Source organism: Netta rufina (genome assembly GCF_964035555.1).
Source record: "Netta rufina genome assembly, chromosome: 3".
Taxonomy (NCBI): Eukaryota; Metazoa; Chordata; class Aves; order Anseriformes; family Anatidae; genus Netta; species Netta rufina.
The window spans coordinates 63,534,843-63,550,739 of NC_140125.1; the positions used below are offsets into that span (position 1 = coordinate 63,534,843).

The following is a 15,897-nucleotide window of genomic DNA, read 5'->3' on the forward strand; positions in this document are numbered from 1 at the left end:
CTTGTTTGGGATGGCTCTCCAGAGGATCTCAGGCTGTACCTGGCCCAGCCTCCAGGTTGAAGTGCGAGGCTAAACTCAGTGCTCGATCAAGTCAACTTGGCTTCATCTGCTCAATCCTGAAAGCCTCCAGGGGGAGAGGCTTTTCAGCCTCCACAGTCATGTCAATTCTGCTTTGTTCGAAAACATTTGCTCTTCAGTTGGTAAAATTCTTAATTCCCAATTACAATGATAAGAGTTGGAATAGAGAGAATTTGTCCCATGGGAATAAACCTTAATTTTCAGTAATCTGTGCTCATAAATCACAATATATATGAAAATACCTGGCAACTTCAAGTTGCAGTAACTAGAATTTTTCCCAAACTGTGTTTGTAATTTGAGAATATTTTAATATTTGTCAAGAATAGTATTTTGGGGAATGAACCAAAATGTGTAGATAAAGTTCATTGGTCAAAGGATTCAGAGACTACCTGATAGCAAATCACAACTGTTTGAGGATTAAGTGATTACATCCAAATTTTGTGAAGAAACTTCAAGCCTGTGTCTGCCTACCAAGCTACAGAGTTCCCTCATTAGTCTGTCCTAGAACATGAGTGGAAGATATGCTTGACTTAAAACAAAAGCCATAGACTTCTGTTCATGAAAATACTTGAGGGAGAGAGCTTGTAGTTGGCTGAGTTAAGCTGCTTGGTGTACAAGGGTCCAGTCGGCTTCCATCAAATGCTGAATGGGGAGTAACCTTTATGTTCTTGCGAGCTGTGTTTCCATAACCATGTAGTCCTTGTGCAATAAATGCATTGAGGAGGCATGAAGTTAAAAAACATAAAAAGGGGCCATGAAAATGGCTAAGGGTCTGAAGCACCTCTCCCATAAGGAAATGCTGAGAGCTGAGACTGGAAAATGTTCATGAGGATGTTAGCCATGTGTATAAATACCTGAAGAGGCAAACTTCTCTCAGCAGTGTCCAATGACAGGACAAGAGGCAATGCGCACAAATTAAAAACCATGAAGTTCAATCTGAACACCAGAAAAGACTTTTTTGTCCTGTGACTGTGGCCTAGCACAGATGACAACGAGCAGGATCAATGGTAGTTCTAGGTAATTTAAAACTAAATAGCCAGTAATTGTTTTTTTAAATCTCTTTAACAGATGAGGCCTTCAAAATTTACATCCGGAGGCCTTTGCAGTGCGCTATTGGCCTTGCTCATCCCTAAGGAGGGTTTGCAGCAAGTGGGTCGAAAAGGGAAAGGTTGGGAACTGCTGTAGGTTTTACATCTGAGAGAGAAGGTGGGAGGCAAAGTTCCCTTCAAAATTACTTTTGCTGAGGAATATGTGCCTCAGAAATAACAGGTCAATGCAGGTGAAGTACTGTAAGCAACTTCTGAAGCCCATAAAGGCACTTGCTCCTTTCTTTTACTCATAACAAAGCAGCAGATGTAGAGTTACAGAGTTTAAGGCTCTTTTTTTTGGTGGAAATATTTTTGCAATCCACCAGTTTTTTCTCTACATTGAAATGTCGACTGCATTTGCTTAGAAATGTTATACGTACTAATCCTGAGGTTTGTATGCATGCCTTAAATTCCCAAGTATTTGCAAAGATTTCCTTAAGCTGGCTTTAAATATCAAAAACTCATTTTTTGTAGATGTGTGATGGTGTATATAAATGAAATAGCTTCTGTAAAACATAATAAACAAATGCTTGCTAAGGAAATGTTCACAGTGGAAGATATTAGCTTTGTAATCATTATGGTTTAAAAAAAGAAAAACCATGAAAGGGTTGTTGTGAGTTGCTTGTTACCCAGAAGAATTCGTAAGACTTGGAACACTGAATTTGTGACATCCAGGCATCCTTCAAACCAAATTTAGGACTACATAATCTTTAAAAAGAAGAAAAAGAAGAAAATTTATGATATCCCATCTTTTCCTAATGGTTAATATTTCCTGGTCCTGAAAGCAGCGGCCTTCCGCAAAGCCTTTGTCTGCCAGCCTGTCTGGTTCTCTGCTGCTGGCGCCTGCATTTTGTTGTTTTTATTAGTGGGGTTTCCTCACCTCCACTTGCCAGCCTGGCAAGATTGCAGCGTGCCACTGTGGCATAACTGCTGTGCAAGGTATCGGTGGTTTATGGAAGGAACAAAACACACTTCTGTCTTCTTACCTAAGCTTCATACTAGTATATATGGTTTGCATTTACTTTCAGTTCTCGGAGAATGAAATATGCTTCCCAACCTACACTTTGTTGACTTTCACGAATTTGTTTCAGCCTCTGAACAGCCCTCATGCCTTGTGCTCTCCTGAGCATACTATGTCCCATTGTGGAACAAGCCATATGGGAGGGCACAGCGATGCTTTTCCTTTCTCGTTGCTGCTCCTTCAGAGCTCCATCAAATCCCACCTTGCCATAGGAGCAAGTGCAGGAGAGGGGAGTCCCAGGGGCTTCTACTTGATCCTCAGGGCTTGCAGGGAGCTTGGTTCTGGTTTATACTGGCAGAATCACTCAAGCATGAGATGTAGAAAACCAAAATCTAATTATTATTATGAAAATAGCCTATTTACTGGGAAAGAAAAGAGAAAATTGATTTTTCTTCATGCCTTCTCATTCTTTTACCTGTTTCTGGCTGAATTTTCCTCTTGTTGCTTCACCCTCTCAGCACTTATCAACGTCTTTAGAGACTATTAAAGGCTTCCATCTCCAAAGCTTTTAATCTGGACGTGCTCCCAGGCAGAACTGGTGTCTAAGCTGGATTCACACAGCCCAACCAATACACCTCAACTTCTAGAGGCAGCAGCAGCCCAGACTGGGCATTGGGCTAACCTCTGAGAAATTGTCTTAATTATATTACAAAATATCACCCTAAGTAAGAAGAGTGAGGCCTGTAGCATCCAAACAGTCTAGTGGGGGAAAGCTTTGTGTCATCTCCTCTGTGATTTTGACTTTGCATGCAGGCTTCTTATCTGTGAAATCCCAGTGTCGTGGGATTTAAGGACATTTGGTATTTGACTGGATCAGATCCGGAGCAAACGGGTCTTACATACATGTATAAACTCACAGAGATCATTCTTTTGAAGGTAAAAACCACACGATGCTGTACAAATGTGAAGTTTTATTGTGATTTTGAGCATTTCTAGAAATAAACTGAAAACCAAACCACTCTGATTTATTGCGGAAATGAAAAGGAGCAGAGTGTTTATGACTGGATACAAACCTATACACTGCGAGGTTAAAAGTCCAAAAACTGTATATGTGGTTATGTTTAATGATTACAGTCATTAATAGCAAACACTGGCTGTATATGGCATGTCCTGTCCGTATAGAATACATCTATGTACACATTTATATAAGACTGAAAAGGCACTAGAGTTTCCAAAATAAAACACAAGTAAATTAACAACGTAAATCCAGACATGGGGGCTGGGGAATCTGTTCAGGAAGACATGTCAGGCTTACTCTAAAATCGGGCACTCCTGTTCATGCTATGCTTATAACTGTGGAGACAAATGGGTTCTTACAACACCGAGGATCTAAATACATTCCTGTGCAAGCAGTCCCCAAGAAAGCTTGGAGCTATTTGTGGGCTAAGGTGCCATCGGAATAAAGGAGGGTGGCCACTGCTGATGCTTTTGCCATGGTGAGCTTTCTACTTTCATCTGATTAAATTGTTTATGGTTAAAAAAATATATGTATTTTTAATTGTCTCGTGAAAAAAAATCTCACCGGAGAATAACAAGAAGGAAACGGTAGAAAGAAGCTAAGATGGTATCTATATGTGAAGAAAAAGCTGTGTAGAAATGAGTAGTAAAGCTATCTTGTGGTTGGTTTTGTCTTATAATTACTGTAATTTTTGTGATTTCGTTGGAGTGTAAGCTATAAGTATAGCGAAGGTACTTTCCATGTTTCTTGATTTTTAGCAGTTGTAAGAAATGCTGTTTTTTGTTGTTGTTGTTGGTTTTTTTTTTACATGAAATTTATTTACATATTAAATTAAAGCAACAATCAGCAGTGTTCAAACAGCTGCAGTGTCAGTGTCACAAGCATAATGCCTGTAGTAGCAGATCAGATAGTCCAGCGCAGATTCTGTGTAAGAGGATTCACTTTCCTTTTGGAGACACTACTGCTTTGGTTTTATTCTCAGAGCAGCTACACGCATAAAAGACAACAGTTATCTGCTGTGTAAGGGATAACATTGTTGCTGTAGAGCATGTTCCTGCAGAATTCCATAGCCTTGTGCAAAGCCTGCGGGTGTTTGAAGTCCTGTTACCCCTGCAGCTGCAGTCAGCTGTGCAGACGTAGGTGGGTAACGCCTAGCAGCACACCAACAGAAAGACCAGTTTTTCTGTGAGATACCTTCAAAACTCCTATTATTTTAAAGGCCCCTGATTGTATTCAACCAACTCTTATTTTTCCTGAAGTAATTTCCTGAAATATTTTACTGCTTCTACATTACAGCTGGCTGTTCTGCAGGAACCGGGATGTCAAGTAGGGACTTAAGTCAGTGCGGAGTGCCCCCAGTGCCAACTTTGTCTTCTTGTTCCTGCCCTGGAAGGTACTGAGCCTCCTCCAAGGGCATGGAGGGCTGCGAGGTGCCAGGAGAAGGATCCAGCGTGAAAGCAGAGCCGGGTAGATGGACTTGGGTCAGGCATCTCATGGTGGAGGCTCCTTTTCACTTCGTTCCAAATCTTTCAGCATGGTAACTTTACTACTGCTAACATGGCTATGTTAGTAACTGACATAAAGTCCTTACAGCTGCTTTTGTGACCTGCTGAGCACCCTTCTACTATGTTTTTTACTAAAACTGGACACTGTAGGCTTTTCCTGGAAGTGAGTGCACTCACCGGTGGCTTTAGCAGGGATGAGACTTCACAGGCTTCAACAGTGTCTCAGCACTTGGGCTGTACGGAGCTCTCCTGTAGCACCTGGACTATCTCAGAGAGAAGTGGCTTCTCCTACAGTAGTTTCAGTCTTTTTGTAGACACCCGGTTGTCTTCGCTGGATCACTGTAGAGAAATCTGTTTCCTCTCCCAGGAAACTCAAGAGCAAAACTCCCACTGACCTGAATAAGCAGATCCAAGGAGAGGTCCTGTGGAGGATTTGGCTGGCATCACAGAAAGTCCAACCTTTGTTCGGACTGCGATTCCTTAGGAAATGTACATTGCAAGTTATGTTTCAAAAGGTTAATCAGAACAGCTTCAAAATGCTTCTTTGTTTTAAACACATGTACAATCCAGACATAGCACAAGTCTACTACTGCTTGGCTCTGTCAGCACAGTACTGCTAGCATGGCAGGCATTAAGCACTGAAAGCAAGCTTTGGCCCTCAATAACCTTGCCAAAGCATTTCCCAGTACTGGGTATTTCGTGTTTGCAATAGCTGTTTCTGACCTCATCCTGCAAACACGCGACCATTTGCATATTCCTTGTATTCATCGGCATTGAGTGTTGTAAGTCTGCTGAGTCCAGAGATGTGTGCATGTGCTCAAGTACTAAAAGAATTAGGATTTCAGGGGCACACAATGGAACCTGCACCATACATAAGCAGCTGGCAATTACTGTCACTTCTTAAAATAGCTTACAGTGGCCTGTGAGGCACAAGAAGGAACATAGCACAGCTTCAAATAAGTATAAGGTTTTAGATTGTATATCCTATATTTATTTGAAATGTGAAACTTGCACAGTTATTTATGCCACAGATGAGTTGCATCTAATAAAAAAAAAATGTAATCCTGAAAAAAAATCAATATTTGTGATATTCCTTCCTTCAAATTTAAAACAATCTCTATTTTCTTTCTGTTCACCTATGAGACAGTACCTTCATGTACCATCGCAGTACACCGTGACTATGGAAGTTACAGATGTTTATGAAAAAATCGACCAGTATATCAAATTAAATAGAATGTATGCACCAGGGAATATTATCCTGGAGTACTTGTCGATGGCGTGAGTGTCGATCCGCATGCTGACGTATCTCTGGTTTTTCCTCCTGCCCGAGCCCCTCTCGGACCCCAGCGCCAGCTGCACCATCATCCTGTCCTGCTTGTCGCCGTTCTCGGACACGTAGTGCCCCAGCTCGCCCACGTCGCCGTCGTTGTAGCTGCCGTCCATCATCATGGGCCGGGGCTGAGGTAGGCTGCACGCACAGGGAAGCTGCGGACACAGGTAAGAGCAGAATGCTTTTGAGTTATGTCCCGGTATTCACAGGCATCCCACTGCTCCTTACAAAGTGAGACATGCCTGGGGAACCGAGGCTGCTGGGGCACAAAAAGGAGAATGCGATAATGCAGCTGAGCAGCAGCTTTTTCCTTTTTTTTTTTTTTTTTTTTTTTTTTCTTGTAATTTTTTTTCTTGTAATTTCGTGCCTGCTGGACACAATGCAGTCACAGAGAAAGCAGGGCTGTCTGTTAAAAAGTTCCTTTGTCCTAAGCACATGTACCAGGGCGTAAATAAAGGTTGGATCTGTATTTTGAAGCAGAGAAGAGGGCAGAGGGAACCTTCAACAAGGAACGTATCAGGCTTGGCCCATTTGAAGAGAAGAGCTTAGACTGAATTTTGGGTGGTTGTAGTTTAAGGCAGAAGGAGGAAGATTGGACCATTGTGTGTAAGTCTAGACTCTGCTTGGAGATAGGTGTGGGAAATCTGCCGTGTTATCTGAAACCCAAAACATGGTATCTGTGTGATGCTACCCACAGGTTTGGATGTTCAATGCACAAAAAAATATGTAAAGGGACAAACCTAAAACTTCTCCCATTTATACAGCCAGTTGAGGGCTACATGTTGAGGCACATAATGCCCTCAGGTCCTGAAGAAGGAGGATTGAACCTGGATGTCAGGTGTCTGTAGTAAATCTCTGTAACCAAGAATGCTTCACTGCTGCTGTCTCCTTGCATGCACTGCATTCTCCCAAGGCAGCTGAGAGCAACGCACTGTAGTAGCCTTTTTTTTTTTTTTTACATTTCCAAACATTTGCCACACTTTTTCTCAGTAGCATAATGCTGCATCAGAAATAGAAAAACTCACCTTGTCCCGGAGTTTCCTCTCCTTCCGCTCTTGCACAGTGGTCAGGTAATTCACGGCCGCGTATTCCAGCACCGAGAGGAAGACGAACACAAAACTGACCCACAGGTAAATGTCCACTGCCTTGATGTAGGAAACACGGGGCATGGAGGCGTTCACCCCCGTGATGATCGTGGACATGGTCAGCACGGTGGTGATCCCTGGGAACACAGCAGCAGAGAGATCGTAAGGCGTGATCAAACTTGACTTTTCATCACAAATACAGCTGCCATTACAATTTCCCGACATCTTAATTGACCTTGGTGCTAAAAGTTCTGCTCAAGGCAGTGCCCACATCTCAAAAAGCCATGGCCCAAACCTTCAAGTTCCCTTTCAGTGATGTCTCAAGGCAATGGATGCTGTTTCTTGTGGCCCACTGCTGTCTCTGTTATGTCTGTTCCCTCTCCACTGAGGAACACAGCTTTAACAATAAATAAAGCCCTGAGAGGTGTTGCTTGGAACAAATGGAAGCCAGCTTGGACTCAAAGTCTGCACATGTACTAATTGCACTTTGCTAAAGGCAAAGCTTCCTCTTTAGAAGAGCTAAGTCCATAACATAGTTCTGCTCCCGTGGTGACTCCTCTGGCATCTGTCTGAAGGGTGCTTCAGAAGGGAATGCTGTACCCCTCACGCTGCACTGCAATCTTATTTAACAAGTTAAAGAATGCAGCTTGACTTGCTATATTACCTCCACCCTCTCTCCTCAATAAAACTCAATAAACTGAAATTTTTCAGGGCTGCTAACAGCGATTTTCACCTCTTTGCTCACTGAAGTCTCTGAAGGATACCGGCACTTTGGCTCTCTGTGTCCCATGTATCTGCTAACAGCAATAAGACAAGAGCGTGACATTTGCTCCCTGATTTGCACCAGGTGCAGCTGACACTCGTGAGAGCAGGGAAAGCAATTCTTTTGGCACTGCAGGGCAAACAAGAGAGAGGTACCCGGGCCAGTTCCTCCTCCATGGGAGGAATGTGTGACACAGCTGTGCCACTAGGCAGTGCAGGGGCATGCATAGCACAGGTGATTTTGTCTTGATGGCCAAGGCCACAACTGCATGGAACTGCCTCTTAGGTGTGCTGAGTCCAAAAATGTTTTTACCTAAAGGGACTCTGGCAGGAACTGCTCGGCGATCGATCCAGAAGGATACCCAGGACAACATGACCATGAGAGTGGCAGGGAAGTAGGTCTGGAGCAAGAAGAAGAAGATGTGTCGGCGCAAGGTGAAGTTGATGTAGAGGCGATTGTACCATCCTGTAGGACAGGGAGAAGGAAACACAGAAGTCGCACCACACCAACATCAAGCTACTTTCAGATAACATGATGTACCAGGGAAGCAGTACCACGTTTGCTTTTAAGAAAACAATTAATAACCACAGATTGTTGCAGTTTACAGAAACAGACTCACTGAACCAACTATCAAAGTATCTCAACAGGATCAGACCTTCAGAGAATATAATATAGCTTGTACACTCAGGGACTTGAATTAAGGCCTGGTATGATCTTGAAGAGGTATTGCCTTTGAAGACTACCTCACCACAAAGATGTAAGTCTCTGTCAGGGATCCCTGACATCTTGCAGGGGACACCTTGGCACAGAAAAGAGGTGGGTCTGGTGGGACCCACGAGGACCTCCCAATGGACAGTTCTCCGCAGCCAAGGCCAAGAGCCTTCAGCCCTGCCCCGTGGCCTGCTCTCTGCCAGGCCCTCTGGTACCCACCTGTGCTGCTGTAAAAGGCGAGCTTTGTTGTGGTGTGAAACTCCTGGATCAGGAACTGGGACAGAGATATCCTCTCATCTGTTTTTAGGGAGTCATTCCCATTCTTCCAGTAGAGCATGAGGTCATCTTCGGTGTAGGCATCTAAGGGAGCAGAGCAAACCTCAGTGCAGTGCACTGAACCAGCCACTACTGCACCTACAGCCCAGGTGTAATAAAAACTGTATTAAAACAGAATTAAGATGATAATTCCATATTGCAAACTTAAGAAGGAGAAAAAACTCCTGAAAAGCTAGAAGTTTAAAATGCCTCTGTATAAAATACAGAGGACAAAGGAGCCACCTGTGGGGATAAATTGGGTTTCTATCACATAGATACAAGGAACGTAAAGAGAAGGTGATTAATACCACTGCCCCGTCATGTTTTCTACACCACAGATGAACAGGGAGGTGCACAGGGAGGGCATAGGGCCTTATATTTATGTGTTTAAGATCTGTGGTGCAAGAAGGTACCTGGGCAAGGGGGTGCTGCTGGACACCACCAACCTACAGGCAAGTGTCCTGATGCCCTCTGAGGATGGGTTGGCAGCAGGGCAGCCTGGCTGGCTTTTAGGGACACTGGCAAAATGGTACTCAGCTGGCACTTGCAAACACTGCTTTGTTGCAAAAATTGTCTAATTCTAGTGGAAAAATTCGGGCAGGGAGTTTTTGTCAGTGTTGGAGCTCACTGGCTTTGGTTAGAGCTCTCACAAACGTGGCAGCTGCTTGTTGATATAATTAAATACACCACAGGGTGCAGCACTTGACTCCCCTGTGCCTGCACTTTACTTACAGCTTTCGATCTCCAGGGAACATGTCTGTGTGTCCAGGGGAAAGCGACTGAAATCCATGTTGCACATCGCTGTTACTGTAACTCTAGGAATAATTAAAAAAGAAAAATCATTAAAAACTTGACTTCTCCTGTGACTGAAAAGTAGTAAAGCTGCAGGTTTGTTTTTTAAGCAACTACCTGGCCAGTAACAGTCCACTGAAAATAAATATCTTCCATTCAGCTAAAACCATGCCGCTGAAGTTAAAGATGTTTTTTTTTTCTTCTCAGTAAACCAGTGTTAGCAAAGGGGGCTAGAGAGTTAGGCCACAATGAACTGCTACTAGAGGGCATAAATATTGGAGATGAAAATGGGAAAGGACAGAGAGTGCACTTTATCCCTTTTGTCTGCCAGCAAATACCTCTCTGCAGAGATCTGTACTTTCAATAGATGCTTTGTATTATAAACTAACTTAGGTTTATCAAAGCCATCGTAGTGGTGTGAAGGATGCAGGTGGATTTCTCCATGTCCCACGATTTCCAGCAGCTCAGTGAAAGCCCGGTGGTCACCCATGGGTGCCAGCCACCAGAGGGCACAGGCAGTGCCTCGGCTTCGGGCTGGGGCTGGCGAGCAACCGAGACGGCTGACATGCTCTGCTCCATACATCAAAAGCTCTGCTCTTGCTACAGTCTGATTATGTCGTTTTTAATGGCATTATTTTGTGTTTGCACTGGAAGCTACCATAAATCTTGACTCAACTGGCTTGAACTCGGGGAAGCAAACGAAAAGAAAAACGTAAATTGTAATGGGGAGAGACTTAATGAGTTATAACAGGGTTAAAGATAGACAGACATCTGCCACATAACGATAAAAACAAGATGCAGCCCCTTATGTTAGCAGTCTTTCTCTGTGTGTGGATTCACAGTGATGTTGCTTTCCTATCTGTGTTTTGTCTCAGAGTCAAACTGCTTGGCACAGATTTGTTGCTTAGGTGCCAGCGAGGTCTACAGCGTTTTCCAAGAAAACAGAAGACAACGTCTGGCAAGAACCTTAAAAAGGCAGACACCAAGGGAAAAAACAAAATATACAGTCGGTTAGCAATGACCTGTTTGCTGCTAAGTATTCATACATGTACTTCCCCAGCATCCATAAAGCACTCCAACGTGCAGTCACAACCGAATAAATTAAAGTGCTGTTGTTTGCTATTCAAGATGTTCACTGTTGTTTTGTGCAGGGCGGTTATAAGTGAGCTGCTTAAGCACAAGTCTGTGTGTGGCAGTGTCTGAGTAGTTCGATATTCTTTTTGCATCTTTGTCAGACAGATAAAATGCTTTCAGTGCCAATGACTTGTATCATGCAGCTAAATGAGAGAGTGTATAGGCATGTGTGGTATAGCTGAATGTTACATTGCTTTATTAAATCATTTTGTTACCATACTAAGGATCTGAGCAAACTTTCCAAAGGCCTAAGGAGCACCTGAACCTAGTCAAACATGCTGGGTGAAGAAAAAAGCTTTAATAATGAGAAGGCTGACACTGCCCAGGCTGTGACTCGCGGTGAACAGTATGATAAAAAATATCATAGAACAAGAAAATTCCTGTCACAACGATACCCCCAGGCCTGGCAATTTCGTGTACTGTTTCCTTTCATAAAAGGAAACATGTCTTGGTAGGCTGAGGAGCTGAGGAGGCTCAGCTCTGCCCCTCATGAAGGATGTTGTCTAACATGCCCTTAAGGGCCTCCACAACCATCCCAAGCAGCACATTTTGCAGCCTTATCATTAGCTGAAGTTAACTGCATGCATCTTGGTGCTCCTGACCCCCCTCTCAGCCAGATTTTCCTTCCTTTTTCGTCCTTCAGAATATGCTGTCTAGCTGCTGTTTGGTTTATTTATCACATATTTTGCTTTTTCTTTGCTATGGAGCTGATGTTGACAATCTTGCATCAGACTGTTGTACAGCAATTTTCTCTCTCATGGGTTTTTATGGGTCATTTGGCAGTACTTGTTTTCTAACTGAATGGAGCTGCAGACAGGAAAAGCTGCAGCACTGATTTTAGTTTCTTCTGGAGATGGACAGATGCTCCTCACTTAGCACCTCCAAGCGTGAAAGTAACAGTTAGAAAGAAAAAAATCCTGTTTTAATACTCTTCAGACTTCTGGTCAGCAATGTTCAGCTCTTTACTGAGACATCTGTTTTGTGTTTGAAACTTGAGATCAGTGCTGTGGAAAAAAGGGAAGGGAAGGGAAGGGAAGGGAAGGGAAGGGAAGGGAAGGGAAGGGAAGGGAAGGGAAGGGAAGGGAAGGGAAGGGAAGGGAAGGGAAGGGAAGGGAAGGGAAGGGAAGGGAAGGGAAGGGAAGGGAAGGGAAGGGAACTTGTCACTGCATGTGCTGAAGGATGCCGTGTTTTGCTGCTTATCATAAAGCTAAACCTGTGTTCAGTACGATTTATACTTCTTCATAATTATCTGTAAGAATAGTAATTACACATTTTGCTAGGCTCAGAGACTGTTACAGAGTGAAGGTGAAGGGATCCTGGGGGCAGGAACCAGCAATGCTGGCACAGAAATTGGCTTCATGTGAGGGCCAGTTGTCCTCCCTGTGGTACACATGAGCATTTTTTCTTGTGACGAAGGAAGGGGCCTGTTCTTCCTGTTGTTGGTGGCTATCCAATGCATTCATACTTGTAATTTTTTTTAGTGTGAAGTCATGCAAAAATGAAACACGGGAATCGATTAAAGCACTTTCCATTCCACACCACTAATAGCTCACACTGACCGAGTGCAGTTTTACCTGAGGCTATAAAGTACCTTCCCATCTGGCTGGACCCGCAGCATGACGTTGTCCGTGGTGGTGTCGTGGATGAAGGAGCGCTTGGAGTGCACAAAGAACATGTCAGGGACCCAGATCTTCTTCACCAGCCGGCCGTCAAACGTCATGCTCTGGTTGTTGGTGCTGGGGAAGGACAGCCTCTCGTCTTTCCAGTAGTGTCTCAGGTAGAGCGTCATGGTGAAGTCCTGCAACAAACAGGTTCGTGTCACAGCTTATGCCTTATCAGCATAGCAATGATTTCTCTTCTCTGGTACACACTGCACAGTACAAAGCGCTGTTCCTGAGGGTTTGGGTTTGCTTTTTTACTTATTTCAAGGGAATCTCTCATGTACCTGATGATAAACTCAAGCACAAGTGTTTATAAGCATGCTTTCTTAGAGCGTAATGTAATATATTACCATAGTCTTTTAAATAAAGCTGCACGAGTTAAAAATAATCGATTCTGGCAATAAAACGTATTTTCCATCATTATTTTGTCAATAGCCCAAGCTGACCCTGAATGATTTTTTTAAACCTCATGTGATACACAGCGCTTTCCCCATGTTGTTGCGAGTTGCAGCCTGATGGTACACGAGGGGCAGGACCACTATTCAACAAACAGAGGAAGTCCCTCAAAATCATAATGCTTTCTTAAAAAAAGGTGACTTTTGTTGTTGTTGTGGATTTAACCTGTGCAGAGTGCCAGCATCAGTCCTGCATGCCCCTGAAATACTGCTTTAGCATCAGCATGAGGATCCAGGACAGACTGACAAAGCCTGACGCTGGTCCCCAGCACACAGCAGGGGTGACACAACTGCTAATGAGCCTAAGGCAGATTCTGGAGAAACTTCTGCCCTCTGAAAACTCCTGCCCTCTTATGAGCACACACTTCCCAGTGAGATGGGTATCTTGTTGAAAGTGGTAACTGTTCTTTTGATGTGAGGGGACACTGAAATGGGTATTTCTGTTCTCATGGTGGTGCTGCCACATGAGAGAGACACTCTAATGAATTTTCCTATGCTGTTGCCCATTCTGCTGAAAGCAGAACTTACCAGTCTGAACCAGTGCAGATTTTAGGATGGCTACATGGCTTCTGGCTGGGAGCGAGCTGGGCCCTGACCACTTCAGAGCATGGTCAATGTGAAACCTCGTCTGCAGTGTATCAAAGTGCCCTAAACCTAACACATTAATTAGTCTCCTCAGAGCTTTTATATGCTTTGACTTTGTAAGAAAATGTAAAAATCCAAATCCTTTGGGGGCAATTCTGGCAGTGTTGTATCATTTTGTCTTAGAGAAAAGAAAATGTCAGATTAGCTTTTATGCCTTCTGCTTCAAGACATTTAGAGAGATGAAATGATAGCTTCAGTCAGTGGAAGTAATTGTTGGCAGATTCAAGTCAAATAATGTGACCAGAAGGCTGCAAAGTCTCCATCCTTGGAGGCATTCAAGTCCAAAAGACAGAGCCTCAAGAAGACTGCTCTATCTGACCCTGCTCTCAGCAGAAGTTTGGGCTAAATTTTCTCCGTCTGTCCCATCCAGCCTCAGCCCTTCTGTGACGCTTACCATATCCACCTCAGAAATGCTGTCCAGACTTTCAACTTGGACATCCACCCCAACAGGAATTGCAGGGCCTGGAAAGAAAACAAGAATTGAGAAAGTATAAACTTGGTGAGAAAAAGTAGTTCTCAGCCTCTCATATCTTAGAAATTAAATCAGATGTCCAGTCTGATATAGAAACAATAGAAAACTAATTACAAGTAGAAACGATTGTAATCCATAACAAAAGCCTGCTAATAACAATCAAAATCAGTAATGAGACTGACCTACTCCTTTTATTGTTACATCCTTCAAAATTTCAGAGTAATGTCTCTAGTGCTAAAGGCTAGAGCTCACCAGAGGGATGCCTTGCAGAGCTCCCATTCACACAGAGAGCAGCAATGGCACAGCTAAGGGGATGTGGGAGAGTTACTCCAGTTTTTTCCCTCACATCCTCTGCTCCCCTCTCAGGCTAATACCACCCCTGAGAACTGCTCCGTGTACTTGGCTTTCACACCACTCAGTGCTCGGCTGTGGAAAAGACAGGGTGATGGACAGGGCTGCATTACAGCACACAGGTGTGTGCACTGAACCTGGGGCTCCCAGGGGGAGAGGTCTGGCTGTGACCTCGTGTTTCCCTCCTCCAGGCTTGGACTAGCCCCCCGCATACCTCTGGCAATTACAGTACAGGAGATCTGTCAAGATAAATACTACTCACATTAGTGGACTGCTATGAAACTGAAACCTTTTTAAATTAATTGAACGTGTTAGTGTTTGGTATATTGAGCATTTAGCAATAAAACCTTCTTCCATCAGAGTATATAATGGTAGCCTGGATTTGAATGACCATCTGTCAGCCAGAAAGGGTAGATAAATTACAACATTCTCTAATCCACAGGCTGAAAGAAAGCGTGTTCCCCCTCCTCCTTTTTCCCTGAAAGCTTAGCTTTCTGTACAGCACAGCCACAAAACTGTGAGCAAGCATTAACACACAGCGGTCAAAATGTTTTATTTTGTGTTATAAATGACATAGCCAGGTCAGCAAGCATGGCACTTGATTTGATTGTGCATATAAATTGCCATAGGAAGCCAGGTTTGTAGAATTTCCCTGTCATCCAGGAACACATGGAAGGTGTATTTGTAGATTTTGTCAGAAGAAAGTGCCACTGAATACCAGGAATATTAAATTGCCTCTAACTACTTTTCCATGAGTTTGACTAATCCATTTGTTCTCCCAAGGAAGAAGCTACTTTCCTGTACCTATATCCCTCCGAGTATGTCATGAATTCGCAAAAAAAAAATAAAAGTTAGAGATGGAAAAAGCTCTGCTTGTTGGCCTGACTACATGCTAAAAGAGAAGTGATAGTGTAAAATAGGAACAATGGCAAACATGTAGGTGTCATACCTCCAAAACCTGGTCTCATGCTGAAGTCATGGTCATCTATTCGCAGCAGCTGTTCTGACTTTGTCAGTGGAGATTTGGTGATGTCAGGGCTTCGTTTCAGGATTGGGCTACTGGGAAGAGAGAAACTCAGGTAGTAAGTTTTGTGAGAAGCACACACCCACTTCAGTCCTAAAACCAGAACCTGTGTGGGTTCATTTACCCCTTAAGCTACAGCCAGGCGAGTGCTTGCAGTAGTTGGCAGCATGTGATCACAAAACGCCCCCAAAACCAACACAGAATGCTTGGGCACCTGTGGCAGCTCTGGCACCCCGCGAGGACATTTGGCTTGTGTCTGTAAAATCGGCTGGGCTTATCACGCAGTTTGGATACAATCACTCACGTGTATGGGCTGGAGAAGTAGTGCGCATGTGGTTAAGTGGGGAAATGAGAAGTAAGGAGGAAGTTTTCTGACAGTGATTTTTGACAGGCCAGGAATTAGGGAAACAATATATAAAATAAGCTACTGGCTGTTGCCCAGGAACAAAATGGAGATAGGCTGGGAACCAGGCCAGGAGGCAGGCCATCCCCTAACTGGGGATAAAATG

At 43.7% G+C, this 15,897-nt stretch overlaps 1 protein-coding gene across 1 annotated transcript; it reads right to left on the bottom strand.

The window, feature by feature from the left end:
- Positions 1–4,408: 4,408 nt before the first annotated feature.
- Positions 4,409–15,368, bottom strand: LOC311208579 (gamma-aminobutyric acid receptor subunit rho-1). The gene is made up of 8 exons (XM_084285406.1): positions 15,314–15,368; positions 13,936–14,003; positions 12,355–12,578; positions 9,587–9,669; positions 8,759–8,899; positions 8,141–8,293; positions 7,006–7,202; positions 4,409–6,135 (listed from the first exon to the last, which is right to left on the bottom strand). Exons 1-8 carry the CDS (start codon positions 15,330–15,332, stop codon positions 5,848–5,850), a joined length of 1,173 nt encoding a protein of 390 aa, XP_084141532.1. The 5' UTR covers positions 15,333–15,368; the 3' UTR covers positions 4,409–5,847.
- Between the last annotated feature and the right edge of the window lie 529 nt (positions 15,369–15,897).